Genomic DNA, 24,552 nt, shown 5'->3' with positions numbered 1-24,552 from the left:
TTCATGTGAAGTCTTTAAGTTGAAGCAAACCAATGACACTTCTATTAAACTCAATTTTAATGATCATATGTTCTACCTCCTAATTTCTGGTTTGGCTGATTTGGTGTCAGTAAACCTCGGATTTGATGATATTTAGTTGTACTACAAAGCCAACAAATTACAAGGAAATACATCGTACCTCAGAATTTTCATGTCGAAAATAATCAAGGCATTGAAATTATACAAACTTTTGCATCAAAATATATTATAGGCTATCATGTCCTCTGCAATTAGTACAGGAAAACTGCACCTTTGTTTCCGGTCTTTTAATAAGAATAATGCATTGTCTTTGTCAGTACCTTGAACAAGTAACAGAAGATTCCTTTGTGCAAGTTGCATTAATTTGCAAAGCAAGCTGACGAGATCATTAGAGATAATCTAGAAAAGAAAGCAAACATCCCAAGAAAGAAGAAACTAAAGCAACTGGCAAGACCATTAAAAATGCAAAGTTGCATTTGATCTAGTTGTCAAAAAACCGAAAGGTTAAAAGAAGAAGCTGATAGTAGAAAGCCAGTACATTCATAGAGTTCATAAAGGAAGGAAACTACAGTAATTTTACAAAATTTTCATACAAAATACCAAAGTTCATAAACTACATAGAGATTTGACAAAATTTTAATACTAAATAACCAGTACATTCATCTCAATCCATCTCAGATAATTAAGAAAGTTTCTTTTGGTTCTTGGCCACCTTCCACTCTGAGATATCAGCATCAATCTTTGCATTCACACTTTTGTAAAACCCTGGATAAGGTTCATAGCCAAAGGCGAAGTGAAGAAGCTCAAGCAGCACAAAGTAAGGCCCCATCAGAAGCCCTTCAGCAAAGTTTTCTGAAGGAGCTCTTTTCTCAAAAACCCCATGGCCTATGATCTGTCCAGCCCAGGAGAGCAACTGACCAATCAGAACAACCTTCCATGATTTTGAAAACCCAAGCTCACCACCAAGAACACTGGCTCCAACCCAATTGACAAAACAGAGCAAAGCTGCCAAGGACCCTGCTTTCTTATCCAAGCCAACATAGTACAGAGCATACATCACGGTGAAAACAAACCCAAAATTCATTTCAAGTCCATGCTCACTAAACCCAGATGGGAAACTGTAGACAGAAGGTGTGAAGTGGAAAAGAAGGACGGAAGTGAAGAACAAAGGCCACACAAGGAAAGTGTGTATCAAAATGTTAAAAGGGTTGCTGTGATATGCTCCATAGAAGGCAAAGTGCCTCTCAAGATCAAACAATCCAGACCTACCCATGAAATTTTTTTTGATGCAAAATCAAATTTTTTTCTGTTGGGAAGAAGGACAGATTTTCTTGGGAAGCTACACTTGACAGGAAACTGAAAGAAATGGGGGTATAAATAGAACATTTGGGGGAGGTGAAGTTTCCTGTGCAGTGCTTTGAAGTTTCTTTTATTAATTGCTTTACAAGCGTCAATGGTCAATTGGTATAAAATGTGTTTCATGGTCGACTTGTATTGACTCATGGAGAAGGATTTTAGTTGGATTGAACTGCACGGTACTGAGATGGATTAAAGTAATCTTTTGGGCAAAGGACTGGATTGGGATATAGATTTTAAAAATCAAATTTATACCTACCAGTTTTTTTATTTTTTTTATAGAGAAAATTTGTACCTACCATTATCTTGTCCCTATGGCAAACCAAAGGGTTTTATAGCACATGCCCTCATCTGGTCACGTTGAGTCATTAGGTGTGGAAACAACTTTTTGTTAAACTCAACTTTAATGATTCCATTTTATACCTGCTAGTTTTTGTGTAAGAAATTGTTCATCCAATGCTAGCTCAACGCAAGACCTGTTGAGCTTTGTTTGATACATACCCGATAATTTTCTATGTCTAAGATAATCAAGGCATTGCAATTAATATTGTACAAAGTATTGCGTTGAAGTACATATAGATTATGGTTTTTAAAAAAAATAATATAATCTAAATTGGCATGCGAATTCGAGTGCATAATGGGGAGCACATTCGCTCTAGCTAACTTGGCTAAGTCCATATTTGCATATATAGGTCATTGTTATCTAAGATAATTACATCTTGAGTTTAATTACAAGAAAGAAATATTTTTTCTTTTCTCTTGATATTAAAGAGATGGTATATATAACAGATATTAATCGAACGGTACTTGTCGCTCAACTTATCACGTAAGAAGAAAGTCATGGCTAGATCTTTTTTAAAGAAAAGAAGACAATAATCTTTCTCACGTATTGCAAGTTACTCTCCCTCTCGCCAACATTTACTATTACTAATACACTTGACTCAGTCAAGTATTACCCGAAAGATGTGAAAACAGAGAAACTTTAGGTAAGGTCTGACTCAGTTTAGCCTCAACCTAACCTTTCTCAAATGGGAACGCTATAAATTGACAACCACCATAAATTGTTAAACTTATAAAATAATGTGAATGCTCCTAAAATCAAATATTCAAGTGCATTCAGTGCTACCAATACAAAAGCTTGCCATAAATGATATAGGGAATTTTACATAAATATTATTTGATCTTTTAGACATGTGCGAGATTACCATCTAAACTTTTAATTTTTATTTATAACTACATAAAATATGTAATATGTTGGAATTTACATATGTGACTTGATTTAACAGAATTTTTTAACGGGATTATAACTTATATGTAAGTGGTAAATTCTAATACTTTACATAGTTTAGGTGGTTACAAGTGAAAATTAAAAATTCAAATGATAATCTCGCACATGACTAAAAATTCAAATGATATTTATGCAAATTTCTCAATCATATAATAAGAAAATCTTAAGGATCAAGGAATATGCCAGTAACATGATAAACAATCTCAAGCCAGTAGGCCCAGTGGGCCCATGGGCGTAGTGGGGCCCTTTTCTGTAATCTTAGGCCTCATTCATTTCTCTCCACAGTCTGATTTTCTCTTCTGTGCTGCTTGGCATTGAGATTGAAGCCCATTTGTCAACTTTAATAAACATTATTTCTTCAACCTCTGAGCAAAAATTATCAGAAATAGTTGGCAGTTTTTTTAAGGGAGATTTACTATTATATCCAATATGGGGGTCCAAATTATAAAAATACCCTATATAAAATGGACTTTAGAAACACACCCAAAACCCATTTACAACATAACAAAAAAGCTTTTAACTTCTTATAAATTACAAAACTGCCATCAATTTCTTAAAACAAGCCCAACCCCAAAATCTCATAAAAATACCCAAAGCACTCAATAGGGCATCAAAGTAATTTAATAATCAATATTAAATTCAATAAGGCTAGCTATCATTTTTTGGTTTTTTTTGGGTTTGTTTATAGGAATTCAATTGTGTAGGGTTTATTTATAATATTAGTGCTAGAAATGGGTATATCACTAAATATCTCTTTTTAATTTATTTTTATTTTAATATTTTCAACTTGTATAGTATTTAACAATAATTGCATGTCACATTAGTTGGAGTTTTGTGTCCAAAGTCCAAACACAAATGCTCAAATGTTTCACCATTGGCCCATGCTAATCATACAAAACAAGCAAAACAAACCTACGATTGTATTAAAATAGTAATCAGTGAGAATTAAGAAAGTGAAAAGGCAAAAACTGCTCGCAGAAGAAGACAGAAAGGTGATTCTCATGCTCAGCAATTCTTCTTTCTTTATGTCATGAATTTCAGCAAATGATGGTAAAGTCTCATCTCAATTCTCTATCCAATAATTCTGAACAAAAATAGAAATTTTTGGAGTTCGTACATCTGCACTCATTTTCATTTGTTATTCTATATGCTTTACCAAACTCATGCTTGTGGTTGTAAACTGCGAGCAGCTGGTTTTCATGGACTTCGTTCATAAATTAGGGCAATACAGTTGGGAATTTTTCTTCCAAGGCTAATAGCTTATTATTATAGTGGCAAATTTCATTTTTTCATGACCCGCGATGAAAATTTGATTCTCATCCTAGTCTGTTTTGTGGTCTTAGGCCTTTGAAGGGAACACATTAAATACATCGTCGTAAAGATTGACTTGCAATTTCCGTTATCCTCTATTTATACAGATATTCACTTGTTTTACTCACATCTAAATACTCTCAAAATAGCCCTTATCTAACCCTAAATTTTTACTTAGTCTATTGAAAATTATTTTGAACTTCTCTTTTTAGTAGTATCCCCAATAGAGTAGTTCCCAGTCTAAAAGCAAATTTATGAAACTGCCAATTACAGTAATCGTACTTGGGGGAGTTATATTCTTTGAATTTTTTTAATCAAAATTTAAGTAAAGTAATAAAGAAGAGAAACTTGTGATTGCAACTTTAAGCAAAAGGGGTGTGCTGAGTAAAAGAGTGGTTGGTACTCAACCCAATTCAATTGACCCAATATTATCTTTAAAATTCTTTAAAAGCACAAGAGTTTTCAATTTTAAAATTCTTAGTTTCGATGTGATCGTTAGTGAAGGAGTCCTAGATTTTTTTAAAAATTTTGATGTCAGATCGCTCTGTTATTGTAATGGCCCTTTGTGGCTAGTGATTTGAATTTAAAAAAGAATATATATAAAATTCTAACCTTAACAAGATATCAACATCATTGTCACTCATATTTTCATTACTCATGAGTCATGACATACATTCAGTTTACAAAATGAAAATTTTACCATCACCAACAGTAGGGATTATAAAAATACTAAACAGTCCATTAATTAATTGATTAACATGTTGTATACAATTGGAGTATATAACCCAAAAGAAATCAAATTGACACGTGGCACATAAAATTCCCCCACCTGGTCCATACTTCTTTAATTCCAAACTAAACCCTACAACCAAAAGTCAAAACACTCCAAACCAACCACATTGCCAAAAGGCAATAAGAACCTATTCCTTGTGGCACAAAAAAATATTTGCAGAAGATATAAAGTTTACACATGAGCATGGCCTTATTATTATATTCTCAAACAAACATAACAACACAAAAAATGAATATATGCCATGAAAAAAGAAAACATTTTTACTGTCACCACCCAATTAGAAATCTACTGGGGAAAAAAAAAAAAAAGTCAAAATATTTATCTATAATTGTAAAAAAAAATTCAGGGGGTAGTTATGATTATGAATGACATGTCTATCTCTTGCACTTGCAAAATGTGAGCACAGAGAGAGTCAGAGATGGAGGGCAAGAGATAGAAACAAAAATAAAGATGAAAGCCTTTGTTATTGCTTAAGTCACCTTACGTTAGCTTTGCCTTCCTTACCATTTTTAACGTCCCCATACATTTCAATACATACACTCAACTCTCTCTCTCTCTCTCTCTCTCTCTCTCTCTCTCTCTCTCTGAAACCCAAGCCTAAATGCCAAACCCAAAAAACCCATAAAAAGAAAATAGAGGACAGAGAGAGAAAGATATATAGAGAAAAGGGTTAGAGCATTTAGCAAAAGAAGCCAAACCCAAAGCCAACTGTTTGCTCCTCCCAACACCTCCATCTCCATCACCACCTCAACTCTGATCATTGTCCACTAAACCCATATTCCTCTTTTCAAAGATTTTTATTATTCTACTCAGAGTTTCTTTAAATTTTCAATCTTTTTTGTTTTTTGTTTTGGTTCAATTACGCTCCAAAATCTCAAGCTCTAATAAACCCTCATTTACAGAGGGACAGCAACAAACACAGAGAAGAAGAGCAACAAATAGTTTAATTTATTAATTTTATTCTCTCCTTGAATTCTCATTCTTATATCATTTCTATTTATAATTCTAGTAGTTGCTGTTTTCTTTTTCCTTCTTTTTTTTTTAATCTCTGTGGGGGTTTTTGATTCTATGGCTGCGGTTGCTGAGATTTCCGGTGAGGCAGCCTCTGTCAAAAACTCAAACTTGGATTCAATGTCAAAACCCATGTCCGAATCCAAATCAGAATTTGATGTGCAGAAGCTGGTGGATATGTTCACCAAGCTGAACCCTTCAGCCAAAGAGTTTTTCCCTTCATCTTACTCTCACCACCAACATTCCAATTTTGACAACTCTTTGGCGGTCAATAACAATAAGCTCTCAGCCAATGATAATCTGGCCAATAATCGAAGGGTACTGATCACTCTCTTTTGATCCCTTTTTGTCTTTTTTTGTTTTATTTAAATAATGGGTTGTTTCATATATTTTGTTTTTCTTCTGATTATGTTCGGATTTTAGCTGAATGGGCTTTGTGGGATTTTTCTAATTATTGTAATTTTGATGTAATGTGATTTGAATTGGGTTTTTCGTTGAATTGGTAGCTGTTCAGGTTGTCGGTGAGTGAGGTTCTTGAGTTTCATTTTTTGCCTTGCTGATCATTCATTATAAAAGTCTAGTGATTGCTGATTATGATAGAAATGAAAAGGGTGTATAGTTCCAGTATTGTAAGTTGTAACCGTATGCATAGTTTCTGGTCAGAAGTTAGTTGTTTACTGATGTAGTCTGAATTCATGATCTGAAGTTCGAGTTTCCACTTGTTCGTCTTGAGAGTAAATGAGCTCTATGTATTTTGTTTAGCCTTTTGATTTTCAGTTAACATTCAGTTTGATTTCTATGGGTTGTGTGTTTGTGTTGGAAAGTCGTTTGCTCCTTTGGTCAGCAATTTGTTTTTTCTGGATACGCTTAGCAATCACTTTTATTATTCAGCATGGAGTTTTGTTTGGTGCATATTTTCAATCATGACTGTGTTTCTCATCATCATTATTATTAGTTAGAACTTGTAATGATTTGATTGTTGGACGTCTTATCAATTGAGAGCCTCTGAAGCTGTTCTTTTGTAAGAAACGACTTTGTTTGAAAAGATACGGATTACGTTCTACACATGTAGTTATTATTTTCCTTCATTGTATTTGGTCATAGTAATTTATACTTTTTGTGTTTTTCAGAGAAGAAATAGCTTTAATCAGGGGAAGAGAAGACTTAGTGGGAGAGCTTTCAGAGCTGAGCGGGAAAATAGTATTAGACGAACAGTATATGTTTCTGATATTGATCAGCAAGTAAGTGAACTGGAAGATACTGATACCTATATTGGATTTTCTGCCCCTTCTAATTATAAACAAATAGCTGTTATAAAAACTCACTCTTTCTTATTTAGGTTACCGAAGAGCGTCTTGCTGCCATATTTAGTAGTTGTGGACAAGTAAGTCACCTTGCTTTCCTGGATTTCATTTTGTGTTTTCTGATTTTAGAAAGAGTGTTGTTTCAATAAATGTGTAAATTCAAACCTGGGCGCTTCCTTTTGTTTCTTTGCTTTCTCTAGAATTTTGTGGTTAGTCTTACAGAGCATGAATTCCATAACAAGACTTCTTCTTTTCCTAAAGTAAGCTATCATCTTTTTCCTCCCGAAATGAAGTCTCTTATGTTCTGTTTGTCCGCTTCTAAAATGAGGACTGAGATCATGTGACGAAGTATATTGTAGCAGTGTTGGTAATGCCATGTGGTTATCCTATAGAATTTTCCATTTAAGTGTATTGGTAATGTATATAATTGAAACTTGTATGGGACATAAATAATTTTATTTATGGTATCTTGTATGCAACATTTAATTATATGAAATGACACCCTTGGCTTGATCCACACATGGGTTGAAGGTAGTTTTGAGGGTTGCTTTGATGCTCTTTTGGCCAAGTGTATTTGGTGTTCTGTTTTTGGCTCTATATCAAGCTCTATATCAGGTCTTGTTTCTTTTCAGATGATTTCATGCTCTATCAAGTCGTGTGATAAAAATATGAAGAAATGAAATTCATAAATGTTACGAAGTTTAAGGGGCTTCTTTGTTTTCTTATTGAATCAAAGTTCATGTTGTTTTCCTGTTAAAAATTGTATAAATGAGATTGTACTATTTTCCTAGTGAAGTTATGCTGGACATTCTGGGTTGGTAAAGATCTCCACAATAAGAGGGAAAGTGGTTTTCTTTAGATTTGTGGCTATGGATGTCAGTACATGAGAAGGATTTATCATAACAGCTATAGTTTATTATAGTAGTGTTGCTTTGTAGGGCTTTTTTCGTGAATACCTTTTGACTACAAATGGGTGATAATATTATGCAGGAAAAAGAATGTAATTTTTTTTTTTTTAATAGAAACATTGTATTGATAATCAAGAGGAAAAAATCCTCGATCAAACAACAAAACCTAAAATAAAAAGTGTCTGACCTACTAAGATTGAAAATAATTCTGTAATTTAAAAACACAAAAAACACAAACTTCAGTAAAATCATCTTAAGACTGCCAACATGCCTCTCATGATGGTAGAGTAGTGATAATCCTTGAACTGCCCCAAAACCGGGGCCCAAAGAGATGCCCAAAATTTAATTCTACCCCATAATTCCTCAACCCTTACTCCTGTATGACCCTGAAAAATTCTTCAATTGCGCTCCATCCAGATATTCCAAAATATAGCATGAACTAGACCATCAGGAAAAAGAATGTAATAACTTACTATCATTTTCCATTTCAATATCAGTTTGTCAGAAAAAGCTTTTTATTAACTGGGTATCTGGGACAAGACAGCTCTCATAATGTGAATACTAAATTATATAAAGATTTTCTTTTAAACATAGTAGAAAAAGATTCACAGTTATCTGATGTATGCGTTTCCACTTCTCAAACATTATAAGCTTATTTTCTGTTAGTTTTATACTGCACGAGTTGCAGTTTCTCTTGGAGTCTTTAACCCATAACGTTTTGTGAAGCTTCTGTGATCATATAATTTCAAAAATGTGCTTCCAGTGAATCTCTTGTTTTTTATGATGTTTCTTCCAGTAAAAAATGTGCTTCCAGTGGATCTCTGCTGTTAATGATGGGATTTATATATTCAACAGTCAACCCCCTTCTGGTTTTCCGCATACTCTGTATTGCCAGTAGAATTCATTCATGCTGTTTATAAAGGTTTAGGCTATGAAACACTAATACTTACTATCATGCAGCGGACATGAAGGGATACCTATACTTGTACAGCAGTTAATTGTTGGAAATAAAAATTAATATTTTTGTCATTCGGTGCTTCCACAACACTCACTATCGTGCAGGTTTTTTCATGCATGTTCAAAAATAAATTGTAGAAAATGTGTTGGTTTGACGTAACTCAACTATGAAGACTTGACTTACGTATCGTAAACTTGACAATTAGGTTAAATTTATGGACCCAATACTTTGAAGGTATACATAAGCACTAAAACAAGGATAAAAGATAGTCTAAATGAAGGTTTCTCTTTGCTTCTGTCACTTCCTCGCCCCTTCCCTCCCTCACCCACTCAAATGACATGCATTTTATAATTTTGCCTTATCTGACTTTTGTGTTCTTTTTAATTCATTATTCATGTTATTTGATCTTTGGTGAAACGTAAGAAAGTTATTGGTTAAATGTTTTTCCTTAAGGATTTGGCATTTGGAACGATGTTTATGTGCCTTTCAGTAATTATGATTTATCATACTTGTAAGCATTGAAAGGCACATAAGCATTGTTGTTAAAGGCAAATTATGTACCTTCATCTCTTGTGCAAGGATACTAGGTTCTGATAATGTGAAGGTGGTTGCTTTTTACTCGATGGCTAATATCTAAAATTTCACTCCTAAACTTTGTTGTAATCTTTATCTTTGAAGGTTGTTGACTGCCGAATTTGTGGTGATCCGCACTCCGTACTCCGTTTTGCATTTGTGGAGTTTGCTGATGAGCGTAAGATTTTTTAGCTTTTTGGCCTGCAAGCTTCTGTAACATCTTATGATTGCATGTCACATGGAAGTTTTGTCAACAGATGGTGCGAGAGCAGCTTTGAACCTTGGTGGGACAATGCTAGGGTACTATCCTGTTAGGGTCTTACCCTCAAAAACTGCCATCCTTCCTGTGAACCCTACATTCCTCCCTAGGGTATGAACAATGCTCAAAAAGTTTTGGGTTCATTTTCTGAATGATGTGTGCATTAATGTTTTAATATGGTTGCACTCTGAAGATTTTTGCCTTCATAAGATTTTCTATGATTTCATTTGCAGTCAGAAGATGAACGGGAAATGTGTAGCAGGACTGTATATTGTACAAATATTGATAAGAAGGTATACACTTTCCTGTTTTACCATAATGAAATATTTGGTTTCCTCAGTGCATCCTTGTGTACCAGATGATGCCTGTGGGATTGGCCATCAGGCCTTTATACATACGTATATGGCAGTTGAATAACTGGAATCTTCCATATATTACTTTATATGCAGGTTTCTCAAGCTGAAGTCAAGAATTTCTTTGAAACAGCTTGTGGTGAGGTAGGAAGAGTTCCAAAGCATGTTATTTATTTGTTACATATAATTTTTTGAGTCAATAGTGTTTGTTGTGAAAGCTAATTTGATATTGATAATTTTTTTACTTGAAGGTTACTCGTTTGAGGCTTTTGGGGGATCATGTGCATTCAACTCGTATAGCTTTTGTTGAATTTGCAATGGTAAGCTTACAACATTAAGGTTGATTGCCGACTAGAGTCAAAACTTTTTGAAGATATGCTTGTGATGTTTAAAGACTCTTTTTAATAACTAACTCTGATCTATATTATTCTATCAAATGCTGGCTCTCTTCCAATTGAAAGCCCTCCCTTCCCAAGTGGAATACTACTGGCACCAAAATTATCCCAAACTTTGAGTACCAAGTGTCTCGTGTATATTTTGAAAAGAAGCACTCCCCAGAGGTGTCCTTATGATGGTGCCTAGAGTCCTAGGCACCTGCAAATATCACTTGTTTTCATTAAGGGTTTTTCTTTTTAAACTTTTATATTGATTTTTGGGTTTATTTATTTTGTTCTAGGCTTTACTGCGTACACTTTGGTAAATAGCTTTGAAGTCTAGGAATTACTGATCCTACTGTGTTATTTGCATAATTAATGATGGCATATGGAACAAGCGTCTGAATGGTATCTTTATCAAAGGTTCTTGTTCCATTTCAGAAGTTTTTGTTCTTGTGTAAATCAAGCGGGGTGAAGATTTTCTTGGGAGTAAATTAGGATACATGCAATATAAATGTTTACCTTAGTGTCATGTAGACAGGTTCAGTTTCAATCTTGGGCATTGTTTCCTCCCCTTTTCCATCCCATTCAGTTGGAAGATAAAGAATCTTCTATTTTCCCAAGTGTAAGGCAACCCATTGAAGAAAAAGATATAGAAAAAAAAAAAAAAAACGTTGGTGTATTGTTCGAGCATTTGTTGCAATGTAGCTCAGATAATGTATTCTAGAATCTTGAACTTTTGTTTCATGTAAGTTGTAACCATAGAACTTCTGCACGTTAGGTTGTTATGGAATGACAAAGAGCTATACCTTTTTATGTGTCACAAGGATACTTCCTTTTTCTGCATTTACATGGAAAGAGGTAAATGTGATGTGCGATGAACTTAAGTATATCTGCTTATGAAGGGCCATGCGCATATTAAATGCTTGACAGTTTCTTTTCCTTTTTTTGGGTGAAGACTGCTGTACTTCTGATTTGACATCATGAAGACATGTATGAAAACTTGATGCTTCAAATTTTCTTTTGTTCCTTCTTAATCGTTTGCCCTTGAATATTATACTTTCCATTTTTGGTTCCTTAGATTATACCGTGTGTGCATGTATGTGTTGACTGGAGGTCCATCGTTTCATTTTATTATAACAAGAACTGTATAAAGGATTGTGTCATATTCCATTAGATGTTTAGCGAAACTATGTTGGGGAATTTAAAATCTTTTTCTGTAATACAGTCCAGACAAATGATTGTTCTCTTGAAAAATCCTGTTGGCTTACTCTTTGCTTTGATGAACAGGCAGAAAGTGCCATACTTGCACTGAATTGTAGCGGAATGGTGTTGGGAACACAACCCATCAGGTGTGGTCTCTGATCCAAAATGAGTTTTTATCCCAACTCTTCAAATCAGTGAATACCATAATATCTTGTACATTTTGTAATCTCTGTAGGGTAAGTCCTTCAAAGACACCTGTGCGGCCACGCGTTACTCGTCCATTGCATTAACCAATACCACCGGAAAAGATCTGTGGATGGAGCCTGGAGGGCTTTACGATCGGAGGAACTTTGTTGTTTAATCATCTTTTCCTTTCAGTATTTCCATCTTTTCCGTCGCAGTGGTTCATGTTCTGGGCTGAAATATTGGGACCCTGCTTCAGTTGGAAGTTTTAAAAGATGGTTTGGATCTTGACAATCTTACCTTTAACCTCGTCGTTGATTTGAAAGTTCTAGTTCAGTTATGTTCTGTTCTGTTTATGATTGTGAGTATGTCCTTGCTCACACTGTGCACGCACTCGGAAAGCTTAAATACCAATTTGTATTTACTGAATAAACGGCCGCAATGTTGCAGTTTACCAAATCCCCACCATTGCTAAATTCCTCATGGCATGAATTCTAGGATGGTAAAACACCGAGTGACTAGGGAAACCCAGGAATAGAATTTCCATCAAAACTATGGGTTCCCTTTTGGCCCCTCGATAACCTTCGTTTTCTAGGCTCTCTTTTTTGGGTCGAATTTCTAGTCTGGTTTTGAAGCTAGATTATGCTTATGCATTTCAATGAAGGCGTGCAGCACATGTAGATGTAGGTAGATGTATATTGTGATTGTTGGGCAGTGGCTTATTAGATGTTTGATGTCTTTTAGGCTGGTTTTGGGCAGTAGGAGCATTTGAGACTTTCTATCTATAATCATACCCTTTATAAACCTTTCCAATATGAGACCATAAATAATTATTGGGCAAAATGGGACAGAGTTCTTAGATGATGGACTTCTAGACGAATCCACCCGTTGCTCATCTACAACAGGTTGTCTTGTGGCAAGTAATTATAGAATAAGATGATGAGTTTTCTACGAAGTTGTAGTGAGCGGGTTCTCTCTTCCCTTGGTTTTATTCACCTTCGACTCCTTGTTTGTGCTAAAATCTACGCAAATCAACAAAAGCAATTACATGAAGAGTGATACAAATGAAACAAAATTGTTGAACATTCATGAAAATCAACTAGGTGGGAACATGAGCTGCAAGACCATCAAGGAGGAGCCTCTGGTAACTAGGTGGACCAAAAGTCCGAACGGAAAATATGGGTGAACAGCGCAAAATGCATTCTTATAATCCAAGCAAAAAGTGTCACTGCATTTTAAATTAAATGCATCCTTTGACCCAAATGGGCTACCAAGAAAGAATGGCGGAAGAGGCACCCGTGAAGTTGAGGAGCGGAGGTCGATGATGGAGAACTGGCTGCAGGAGGCAGCTTCGGGCAAGGGGTGGAAAGCATCATAACAGGGGGAAATGGGAATGAAGAAGTGAGAAGTGGAGGCTGAAACACAATGTCGGTAGATGGGGAAAAAAGAAGAGGGAGAAACTGTACATTTAGGGTTTTAAGATTTGGGCATAAATTTAGGGAGAGTAAACTAAGAATGAAGAGGAAGAGGATGGGAAACCAAAAGGAGACAAAAAGCTCCAAATTTGAGACATAGCTCAAGGAGGAAACGCCATAGCGGGTGGGAGGAGCCGTTGACTCTCAAAATGGTGGAGAGGGGGGAGAGTTCACGAAATCCGAATATATTCATTTCAACACAAAATTAGTCATTGTGAGTAGATCTAAGCTTGAAATCCGAATATATTTTGAAATCCCGAATTCTCGAAATTTTGAGATACATTCCAATTCCGATTCAATAATTTTCGGAATTTTTGGAATTTTGGGATTTCGAATATCGAATTTGATTAGGCCGTGCTAAAGTTGAAAATTGTCAAATTGGAATTGCACCCGAAAGGAAGAGCCCTTGAATATATACTAGATGTTCATTACATGACTGCCAAAGAGAAGAGATACCACTATATATATAAACCACTTTTTTTTTTTTCCAACCAAGTACATATTATTTATGATTTGTGAAGTATGGAACAAGTGGGTGATGTATCCACTGCTTCAGGCAATGTTTCTTTGACACTTACCAAGCAGTTCATCCCAAAAGATATGGATGAAGAGAGAACTAACAGAAGGAGATCTAATTAACGACATCTTTAAAGATTAACATGGATGCCAAAAAGACTTGAAAATTTGAAGAGAAGAGAGCTAGCTACAAGCAAGGAGGAGGGGCTTGGGAGCCATGAGAGGCGCCTTTGGCGTGTAAGCAGACCGAACTGGAACGTCCTGGGGGATTAGAATGGGCCAAGTTGATATTTTCCAGCACTACATTCTTGCATGGCCTACTTTTGCTGCACACCAGACTAACGGCTACTTCCGATGACGACCTTCCCCATATGTTCTTGTATGTAATGTCGCTGATTTGCACGCTTGAAGAAGTCTGCATACAAGAAGAAACAAAGGAAACCCTTAAATAAGATCTGTTTTTTTCTTTCTGGAACCCTTAAATACACAATTTGATACACCACGTTCTTAAATTAAAAAATCTAGATCATACAATCAAATTATAATATACATGATTAATTGTTTAAATTGATAGTCTAACAATACAACATGTCATATATTGTTAAGCGATCGAAATAGATTTTCTCTTATGTTTAAGATTCTCTACTAATGTTTCTCGCTCCGTTATTATATTTCTGTCAAAAAGTTCAGATATGCATGGCAAAGATGATTAAACAAAAGTAGTTTTAGACATCAAAAACAATGTCAACACCCAAAAAAAAAAAAAAAACATAAGTAGAGGGTTTAAACTTGTGAATTTAGGGTATATGTATTGTTGAATTGAATTGTTAATTGAGACCATTATTGGTTAGGTGAAATCTTATTCACATGTAAATAAGACCTTAAATTGATCATCCGATAATATAACATCTCAATATCAAGCAGGAGATAAAAATGAACAAATATACCTGCTGAGAGCAAGGAGGGTTGGGGCAATATTCTTGATCGATGGTAATGGGGTTGAGGACATCATCCATGAAAATGTCCTGGAACGTAAAGTTGGAAGCCTTGCTGGCATAAGGAGAAGCCCAAGTTTTGATCCTCACGCCATTGCTAGTCCCCAAGAATGTGCAGTTCTTCACAACCACTCCAACGACGTCGTCTTCATTCGCATACCCTCCAAGGCTTCCAATGCTGATTCCATGCCCAGGACCGCAGAAAACTTTAGAGACGTGGATTCTTTTGCTTCCCTCCACTATTGCCACGCAGTCATCGCCAGTTGCAATCCGTGAACGGGCGATTCTGATGCGGTATGAGCTTCCGATTTTTATTCCGTCAGTGTTGGGGCTGTCAGCAGGAGCTGAGATTCTGATTTTTCTGAAGTCCATGTTGTGGCAGCCGAAGACTTTGAAATGCGCATTCTTGCTATCGTATGATTTGATGCGTTGAACTATTGCGTTTGTGACGAAGTCAAAGCTCATAGACTGATACATTTCACCATACATGTAGAACAAGATGTTAAAATTGTGACCATACACACACTAATCATTTTAAATAATATTATTTGTACTATATATCTCAACTAACGATCTAGTAACAAATGATGAGATTCATGTGTGCCGGTCTTGCATAAGTAGTTTTCATCTCCGTTAAAGAAGTGATATATTTGAATTGTCGGTTGAGATGAGACAAATAGCAATACTTTTCATAGTTAATTTATTAATTAAAAGGATACTCATGTAATTAATGTATTAAGTGCACATTGAGCCATACCTAATGTGGTCGCTAATGCTCTCTCTTAATCTAGCACCACTCATTTTGTTTAGTAATGTATTAATAATACATGTACAAGACTTGTCCAAATGCATCCATATATGTGAATCGTATCCTTGTAATGTAGCATTAATGTTCATAACACAAATAAAAATCTTGATGAGAACAAAAAATTAAGTATATCCTTAGAATGCTTCTCATATATATTATATATGCATGCCCTTTGTAAGACTCTTATATATTGTCTCTTAAAGAATTTTGTAAAAGAGAAATAGCAAGGACTTACAATAGGAAGAGCCTGGCATTGGGGATTACTTTTGCAGTTGTTCAAATGCCAAGCCGAGGCTCCTTGGCCGTCCAAGGTACCGCCGCCGCTTACCGTCAACTCATCAACGTACCGGAAGTTTATCCAACTATGAGCACTAAAGCTTGATGGATCAGTAGTAGCCTTCAAAGTCCCCCTAATCACAAATGCAATCGGACCATTGCATGGACCTGAGAATATCACTGGGTACAGCTTGAATGTTCCTTGGGGAACCACGACCCTGGACTTTCCATTCCATTGGCATGCGTCACTCCATGCTTTCAAAAATGCCTAAATTCATGTATTCACAAAGAGCATAAACTAATTCTTAGTAAGAAAAGAAATATAATTGTGATGATTAAAAGACATGCATCTAAATCTATGCATCAAGGCAAATATAAGGTAGGTTAATTAGTCAAGAAAGTGTGTCTGTCCTCTTGCACTCGAGTTTGATCTCATTTCCTGTACATTAAAGTAGTTTAGAATATCGCCTTATAAAAAAAATGCACATAAAATTGCTCCTTTAAGAAGCTTTATGTGTGTGTATGTAGATTACCTTGCTGTTATCAGTTTTTCCACCTCCAACAGCTCCATAATCCATCACATTGAAAAACTTGGGTTGGGTAAGACCCTCTGTTACCCATACCAACAAGAACAATAGCAAGAAGACCCTACCTAGAGAAGAAATGATTATACCCATGTCTCCTTTTCTTCTTCTTCTTGGTTTTTTGGGTTCTTCTTTATCTTTTTCGAATGTTTTGACTTCTTTCCTGTACTTGTATATATATATATATATATATATATATATATATATATATATATATAACATATGTTATATGGTTCAACGTAGGGCTTGCCTATGATGAAGCTATTAAAGATTTGTTTCCCCCTTTTCTGATGATTGTTGTTCATGGTACCGTCGTTACTTTTGGTATGTAGTTTGAATGATTTTCCTATTTCGGCCTATATTGGACTATTTCTTTCTGCTTTTTAATATCTCTAAAAGGAAAGAGATAGGACAATATAGGAGGATGATTAATTATGTAAGACATTGATGGTATATATCTAAAATATAATTAATATACTTTAAAAATCTAAATAGGGATATGGATACTTGTAAAGGTGTTTTTTTTTTAAATAAAAATAAAAAAATAGAAATTTTGGGATACTTGTTACGTTTAAATATTACTTCAAGACAAAAAGCAAAACTCGTCCCAAAAAAAAAAAGAAGCCAAAAAGAAAAAATTATATGGTTGTTTGAGAGTGATTCTAGATAGACCAATAATCACTTTTATGGAGAATCACTTTTCCATATAATCACTTAAAATCACTTAAAGTGATTATACGGAAAAAAAAAAAAGACACATGAGAGGTACTTCTCCCCATAAGTGATTTTGGCCCTCGAATCACTCACAAACGAGCCCAAAATCACAAACCTTTAATGGTGCGTTTGGATGAGGGAAATAAACTTGGGATTTTAACAAAACTCATAATTCCTAAATTGACATGAACCAATTTCGGTATTTGGATAATAAAAATATATAAATTTAGAAATTCGGCGTGGAAAAAAAAATAATTTGGAGATCATAAATCCCAAGTTTAAATTCTATCTAAAAGTCGTCATTTCTAAAATCGCAAGAGAGAATGAATTTTTTAATAAAAATATAACTTTACGAATAAATGTTAAATTTCAAATTTTAAATCAGTCAACCAAACAAGAAACTTTACAAATTTGAGAACATTAATTTCCGACATTTTAAATTCCTTCATTTATGAAATCCTTTGTACTTTTAAATTTCCTCATCCAAACGCACCGTAAGGGAAATATTAAATGACAATGTAACTAAAATAAGTAAAATATAAACCCTCTAAATTCATGTGCATTATGTCAATTAGCCCAAGCAATGAGCCTGCACTTTGTAGATTGGATTAATTTAGAGTGATTTAGATTATCGCTTATATAAAATAATCTAAGTCAAATTTTAAATCTAATTTAGATTATTTCAAATCCCTCAAGCTTGGTTCATGATAGTAAGTTGTGTGAAATTATGGGTTTAAATTTCTAAACTAGATTTTGCGATTCTAAAAAAAACTAAATTTTGCATACGAGAAATCTCATTATTTCATCATCACCATGTAATTAAAAGGTATACACATTCAATTATAATTCGCCAAAATCCTCTATGATCAACTTTTTAAGTTAAAAGGAAAAAAACAATCCTCATCTTGGTTTTATAGAAACAAAATTCTCTTATCAGCACAATTTAAGGTAGATTATCAAGCTAAAATAAGTACATATTCTTGGTCTAATATGTATATATATTTTCTAATGCTAGAAGATATTCCCCAGACGTTGCATTGTAAACTTAGGTACACCACCGTTACAATGGGATCTCACGAGCCTTGCATTGTGGTGGACTACCAATAACAACTCCCTTTATATTTTCTATTTAAACTTGATTTATAACATAGATATATTTGTTCTCAAATCTAATTATATTGCATTGCATCTAGTATTTGTTTGGTCATGCTTCCAAGCATTAATATCATCAAATCAATGTTTTTGTTTGACAGACAATAAGTTATTTATAAACATATACTTTTATAAAGAGCCAATACACTTATAATAAAGCTACTCCGCCACAACTAGGTATAGAACACACCACAATTATATATCGTTTTCGCATCAATTTGAGTCGAAATAGGTAAAAAGATGAAGAATTTCAACACCTCACAAAAAGTACCCCATCTCACCGACTCTGTAACTGTAATAAAATAATTTGTTCAAAAATGACTTCTTCTTAGAATGTGGGAGTTATACATTGTTGGCCGAGTCATTTCCATGCCCAAACAAATTTATGAGGCTGTTGACAATTTCCCGCCTAACCTCTATTTTCAAGCAATTGAGGCCTCCAACCCTCTGTCCTCTTTAGTCTCTAGACAAAGAAATTTTCAACTCCGTAGTTATCCTCCTAAATACCTTGACTTTATTGAAATAAGATATGCGACTCTTAACTCTAAAACCACACATATATAAAGTAAATACCAATTTTTATTATTTGGTCAATATATCGGGTTCCTCACATTTCTTCTTGAGAGTATTTTTGCTCATCACTTTAACTTAAAGTTTATCATCACCATCATTTTCGACACTTGATACGTGTCCGTGAGTATAACCATGTTTACACAAATACAAAGCAAATATTTCCTTTCTTCTTGGAAATAGTTTTCTTTCCTCGCATTTCTTCAACGCTTCATTTATAAGTTTTCTCCTCAATCAAATAATTATCTTTTCTAAAGTCAACAAGAAAATTAAACCCTCACGACACATTCTAAATTGGGTATTAAGAAAAAGAAAAAAAACCCCTCAGTTGTTGCTTGACTTAACCATATTTAGTATCCTGAAGAAATTCATTGGAAACCGAGATTCGTTAACAATGATATATTTTTGTGTTTTTCTTTTTATATTGCCTTGAATTTTTTATTTTTTATTTTTTATTTTTGACTTCCTCAGCGTGCTCTTTCCTGGTATATTTTGAGCCTCAAAACTGACGGTTGAAAAAAATACCAAGCAGATGTTAAAATAATGTCAATATGCGTGTTGCTTCTGGAGGGTTTCAGGTTGAAGTTGCAACATATGGTACTTTGTCAACAAATTAAAAGTAAGATTAACTTGTAATTGTATTGGATTACCAAATATTCAAATAGCAGCACAAGTTGACCAAAAAAAGACTTTAGCACTACCAATGCGAAGCCGCTTGTACATCTTTTCAACTAGTAGGACAAACTTGGACTTTCCATGACCGTTGGATGCCGAATAATTGACATGTAATTGGCGTAAAAACAATGAACCCTCTCCACCACGTAATTTGAATTAACACGTGTGCTTTGACCTTAATTTACATTTTGTAATATTCATGCATGTTGTCAAATTGACCCTTTCAAGTTTTCAACCCTTGTTTACATATGTGAATTAAGTAATTTGATTAAGACAGTGTATTCACTTATCTTACACCCGAGTTTGATATCTCTTTTTATATACTAGAGTAGTTTATAATATCGTGATTATAAAAAAGAGAAGTTTTTAACCCTTTCTCAATTAGTACTGAGTCTCATATATGCTCATTCCCACTACACGCAATTTATAATGCATGGCCCATCGAATCAATTCCAACCCTCATCTTCGTATCACATGCTTGCATGGACTGATGGGGACATGCAAGACTTTCTCGATTGCGTGCTTTGACCCAATCTAGTCTTTCTAGACTGCCTATATCTAAAATATATATTTATGTGAATTTTTTCTAGCTAGCTTTAGCCTTCTTTAACATATACACAAAAGACACAACACAACGGTCAACTCAAACTGTCAACTCAGCTCTCACCTCGCCGTACAAGTTTCCCTGAACCACCATTTCCTTCCCCTTCCACTATAAAACCAAACCATCTTGAACCACTAACAATTCAAATCGTAAAACCCCAAGTACCCAGTTTACCAAATTAACCCTTCTTCAAAACCAGCTTGCAGAGAGAGAGAGAGAGATAAATTTTGTGTTTTTGATGTCGAGTGGAAATCAGTGTGTGAAGGTTGTGATCATCAACACCAAGTATGTGGAGACAGACGCCACGAGCTTCAAAGATGTGGTGCAAAAGCTAACTGGGAAAGACTCAAAGGTCGCATATGAAATGCAGGAGCCAAATAATGTTGCAAAGAGCCAGTGCTTCTTGAGAGATCAGGGGATCAATAATTATGGTGGGAGGACTAATGTTAATGTTATGGAATCATCAAATAACACTGGTTGCAGTGTTAATGGCGGAAAGACGACCACGATGTCTCGGAGTAATTCTTCAGTTTTGATGAAAAATATATCGTTCAAGGAGTTTGAAAGATTGTTCAGAGAGATGCCTCCAGTGGAGGATTTTTGGATTGATTAGTTATTTTTAAAAGTTCTATATATATGATATACATATTTTCTTCTATGTCGTGCAGGCATCATGTATTTTGTACTACTCCTTCATAATTTCTTTCTCGTTTATAATGGCTGCATAAGAGAAAAACTGATGATATATCAAATTTGTTTGAGGAATTTCAAAGTAACGTTATATGTATCATATTACTGGGTATATATTGTAGGCAAAAGTTATAATCATTAACCGGGAAATTTTCCAGGAAAAAAAAAATACACGCACTCTTCTCAGTTTTTTCCAGTGAATCTCAAAGCTTGAATTTTTATTTTTTATTTTTTAAAGAGAGAGAGCTTGAATTATTTCAAAATTAATTTACATACTTAAGCAAAGCTTAAGGCAATAATGGATCGTTGTAAATTGAGACCTGCGCCTGCGTGGCTCTATGCTTGTCACGGGAATTCTGTGGCTGATCCGTTCCCATCATTCACTTGCGCCCTCTATAGTACAAGATGGCTGGACCTACACTTACCAGCTTTTCTTTTTTAGTTTTTAATGTACGTGTGTGAATAATCTGAAAGGAGGAAAAATATACGAATAAAAGAGGATAGACGAAGATTCTCAAGTGATAAGAGAGATAGACTTAGATTCGTATTTAACTTATAATAGTGCAAATTCTCGAGAATTAACATACAATTCAGATACCCTTATTGTCAATCGTAATTAGATTTGTGATAAAATGTTCCTTCCGTGTGTAGATTGGGATGATTTATCTTTTCTATATGGGATTCATATCATCGATTGTCATTTTTTTTTTTTTTTGAAAACAATCAAAATTCATACCACAAAAGTCCAAATACAAGATGTAAAGCACAAAAGAAGGGCTCATTTAAGCTAATGAGTTTTAGGGTGTTGGTTGTTTTGAGTTTTGTGGGCTTGACCTTGACCTGAGAACATGTTTAACTTTTAGTGATGTGGACTTTGTTTGTGTTCTTTTTTTAGCTTGGTACTTCGATTGTGTTGCCTTGGTTCTTGGAATGAAATTCGCTATTTGATGAGAAAAACAATGGAAACATTTATTTCTAAATTAAAGATGAGGAATGTTCGTTTCGTAGTACTACAAATTCACTCAAGTCTAAGACCCCTAGGCCCATTTGAATTGAGTGATTTCAAGTTCAGGGTACAATTGTTTGTTTAAAGATTATTACAAGCCATGTATGTCAAGATTTGAACAAAAATGAAAGCATAAAACAAATGTATTTATAAAGATTTCTTGCATATGAACATTTCAAATCTAATTGCAATGTGCTACAACTAATTATTTTAAAATATATTCAATTTTAATGTTGTTTATTTTTAGATAGTAGCAAATTTAACTTGCATATTAAAATTACCTATAGGATGACTAAAAATGCATAAAGGGGGGTGAATAGGCCAATTTAAAATTATAATCAATAAACATAAAATAAACTTTAGTAGCGGGATTGATATGGGTTATCAATTTTGAAACATGCTGAGCATAAAATAAAGGAACACGCAAAGAATTATTTTACGTGGTAAAACCTCACATCTGGGGATAATCCATGGGACTCCTCAATCCAACACAAATCCACTATAGAACGATGATTACAAGAAATACTCACACACTTATCCTAGACACATTCTAGATAATATTTATCGATTTCTTCGTAACTCAACTTCGGTTACGGGATGATCTTCGACACTCCTTATATTGAACGCAATACTGGTCGTGATTACTTTAAGCTCGCCATAGGATAAACGTCACAACAATCTTGGTGCCCTCAACTGTATGAGTCACCAACATGCATATGAATGCAATAAATAATGAACGGATTTGATAAATCACAAAGTAAACAAAGAACGTTTTATCTGAAAATATGCAAAGCCTCTTCTCTTAAAAATTCAATAAGCTTAAAAAACAATATGTCGAAAACTGTGTGTGCTCCAACGAGAGGCACCCTTCTTTTATTCAAAAACACACACTCCTAGTCAGACCAAGACCAAAGTGATGACATCAAACAACTACTTTTATGAAGAAACAATTATCTCCTAAAGCAAGTTAATTAGGAGATGAGCACGGTGCACGTCACTATAGGAAACTCTAATATTTTAACTTAAATCACAATGGCATTGAAAATAACTTCAATTAGGAATCCTATTGTAAATGCATGATTATGTCATAATTTACCTGAAATCAAGTTTCTCATATCGGTCAAGTCATGCTTCCGAAGTATATGATTGAATGTGTTGCGCCAAAACGTCCAATAAACAATATTCACACACTAATTCCCAATCTATGCTACAGTTTATGAAATGCCAATATAATTTTCATACTAACACGTATTCAAATATTTTCTTTCAAATTTTTCATGGAATATTAGGCTTTGGTTTGGCATCGATTTTAAGCACCGCGCGCCACACCCCTAGACCCAAATCCTAAGCTCAAAATTCTGAATTCCAAGCCTCAATAGGCTTCAATCCAAACCCAATCCTCCCCCTAATAGACCCAAAGACGAATAATCAAAGGTTATTAAAATTTAAAACTCTCCAAAAAAAGAATTTGTATGTTGAGACTGTTTATAAAGAAAGATGGCCCCATATGAAGGAATGACATGGCATTGACTCATTAAATCAGTGATTGGGCATAAAGAAAGATGGGCCCATAATCAAGGCAATACTAGTAGACCGAGCCCAAAGACTTGTGCACTTGATGCTTTTGACTCATCCCGAACAATGGATTCGATTCTATTTTAAAGATAGGATCAGAATGAGAAGCCCAAATACAGATACATATGGGTCGAAATCTCAGCCCAAGAACTTTGAGCATCATCCAATTCACCCTGATTTCTCATTTAAGCTTTAAGTTAGTTTATCATTCAAAGAGGACTTTTATGGTCCACGTAGGCTCTATAGCGAGCAAATGTCTGTTACAAATTTACAATGCAATACATATTTTGTTATATACCGTCTTTCATATTTTAAAGCAAGAAGGAAAAAAACAACAAACAAAAAAAAAAAAAAAAACTAATTAACCAACCTACTCGGATCGGGGACCCATACAATTTAGGCAAACTGCGTGCTACATAGTAAACCTAGACATACAAAACTACGAAGCTGCCAATTAGATTAAGGTAGCCTTTCCAATAATGTTACCCTCAACAAGTTTGGCATCCCCCTCATTTAGAATATTAGAAAAAATCCCAAATTAGTTTGGCAGCCAAACAGGAAATAACTTTAATAAGAATAAGATAGCTTCATATTCCAACCATGTCTTCCACACAAAACCAAAATATTTTCAATAGTTAATAACATAATGGGTAGAAGGGCATTGTCCACGAAATTGTTTAGAGGTTGTCCAAGGTATCCCATAATTTTAATTTTAGGTATCGCATTAAGACCACGGAATCCCTCAAAAGAACAATTAGGGAATGCAAACTACTAACTATCGATTTATCGGTATTTTTATTCATTTTGTTGGAAGATGTTATAAAGTTCAAATTCCCATCTTCTAAACTTGAAAACAAAAAATTAAAAATGAATATAAACATTATAAGCATGTAATTTGACAAGTTTAATGAAGAAAATGTCATTCGCAAAAGAAGGAAAAAAAAAAAAAAACCAACGAACAGATTAGGTAAACCAAAATCACAAATTTCTGCTGCAAAACGATATAATCTGCAGCAC

General features: G+C 34.5%; 4 protein-coding genes across 5 annotated transcripts; 2 read left to right on the top strand and 2 right to left on the bottom strand.

Moving 5' to 3' along the window:
- Positions 1–474: 474 nt before the first annotated feature.
- On the bottom strand, positions 475–1,485 carry LOC117624962 (2-hydroxy-palmitic acid dioxygenase MPO1-like). The gene has a single exon (XM_034356503.1). It carries the CDS (start codon positions 1,289–1,291, stop codon positions 701–703), a length of 591 nt encoding a protein of 196 aa, XP_034212394.1. The 5' UTR covers positions 1,292–1,485; the 3' UTR covers positions 475–700.
- Positions 1,486–5,319: 3,834 nt separating this feature from the next.
- Positions 5,320–12,354, top strand: LOC117624202 (polyadenylate-binding protein-interacting protein 9-like). Of its 2 annotated transcripts, XM_034355344.1 has the most exons (10): positions 5,320–6,095; positions 6,908–7,018; positions 7,117–7,161; positions 9,626–9,698; positions 9,778–9,890; positions 10,013–10,072; positions 10,229–10,276; positions 10,384–10,452; positions 11,797–11,858; positions 11,948–12,354. In XM_034355344.1, the coding sequence occupies exons 1-10, from the start codon at positions 5,835–5,837 to the stop codon at positions 12,000–12,002; spliced, it is 897 nt and encodes a 298-aa protein (XP_034211235.1). In that variant the 5' UTR covers positions 5,320–5,834; the 3' UTR covers positions 12,003–12,354. The 2 variants fall into 2 exon arrangements, with proteins under 2 accessions (XP_034211235.1, XP_034211234.1); XM_034355343.1 differs by lacking the exon at positions 11,797–11,858.
- Positions 12,355–13,900: 1,546 nt separating this feature from the next.
- Positions 13,901–16,642, bottom strand: LOC117625275 (exopolygalacturonase). The gene is made up of 4 exons (XM_034356863.1): positions 16,499–16,642; positions 15,925–16,233; positions 14,834–15,349; positions 13,901–14,301 (listed from the first exon to the last, which is right to left on the bottom strand). The coding sequence occupies exons 1-4, from the start codon at positions 16,640–16,642 to the stop codon at positions 14,074–14,076; spliced, it is 1,197 nt and encodes a 398-aa protein (XP_034212754.1). The 3' UTR covers positions 13,901–14,073.
- Positions 16,643–20,347: 3,705 nt separating this feature from the next.
- Positions 20,348–21,020, top strand: LOC117626224 (VQ motif-containing protein 1-like). The gene has a single exon (XM_034357883.1). It carries the CDS (start codon positions 20,503–20,505, stop codon positions 20,875–20,877), a length of 375 nt encoding a protein of 124 aa, XP_034213774.1. The 5' UTR covers positions 20,348–20,502; the 3' UTR covers positions 20,878–21,020.
- The last annotated feature ends 3,532 nt before the right edge of the window (positions 21,021–24,552 follow it).

The sequence above is a fragment of the Prunus dulcis genome, chromosome 4 (genome assembly GCF_902201215.1).
Source record: "Prunus dulcis chromosome 4, ALMONDv2, whole genome shotgun sequence".
Taxonomy (NCBI): Eukaryota; Viridiplantae; Streptophyta; class Magnoliopsida; order Rosales; family Rosaceae; genus Prunus; species Prunus dulcis.
This window is presented reverse-complemented; position numbering and strand designations above follow the sequence as displayed.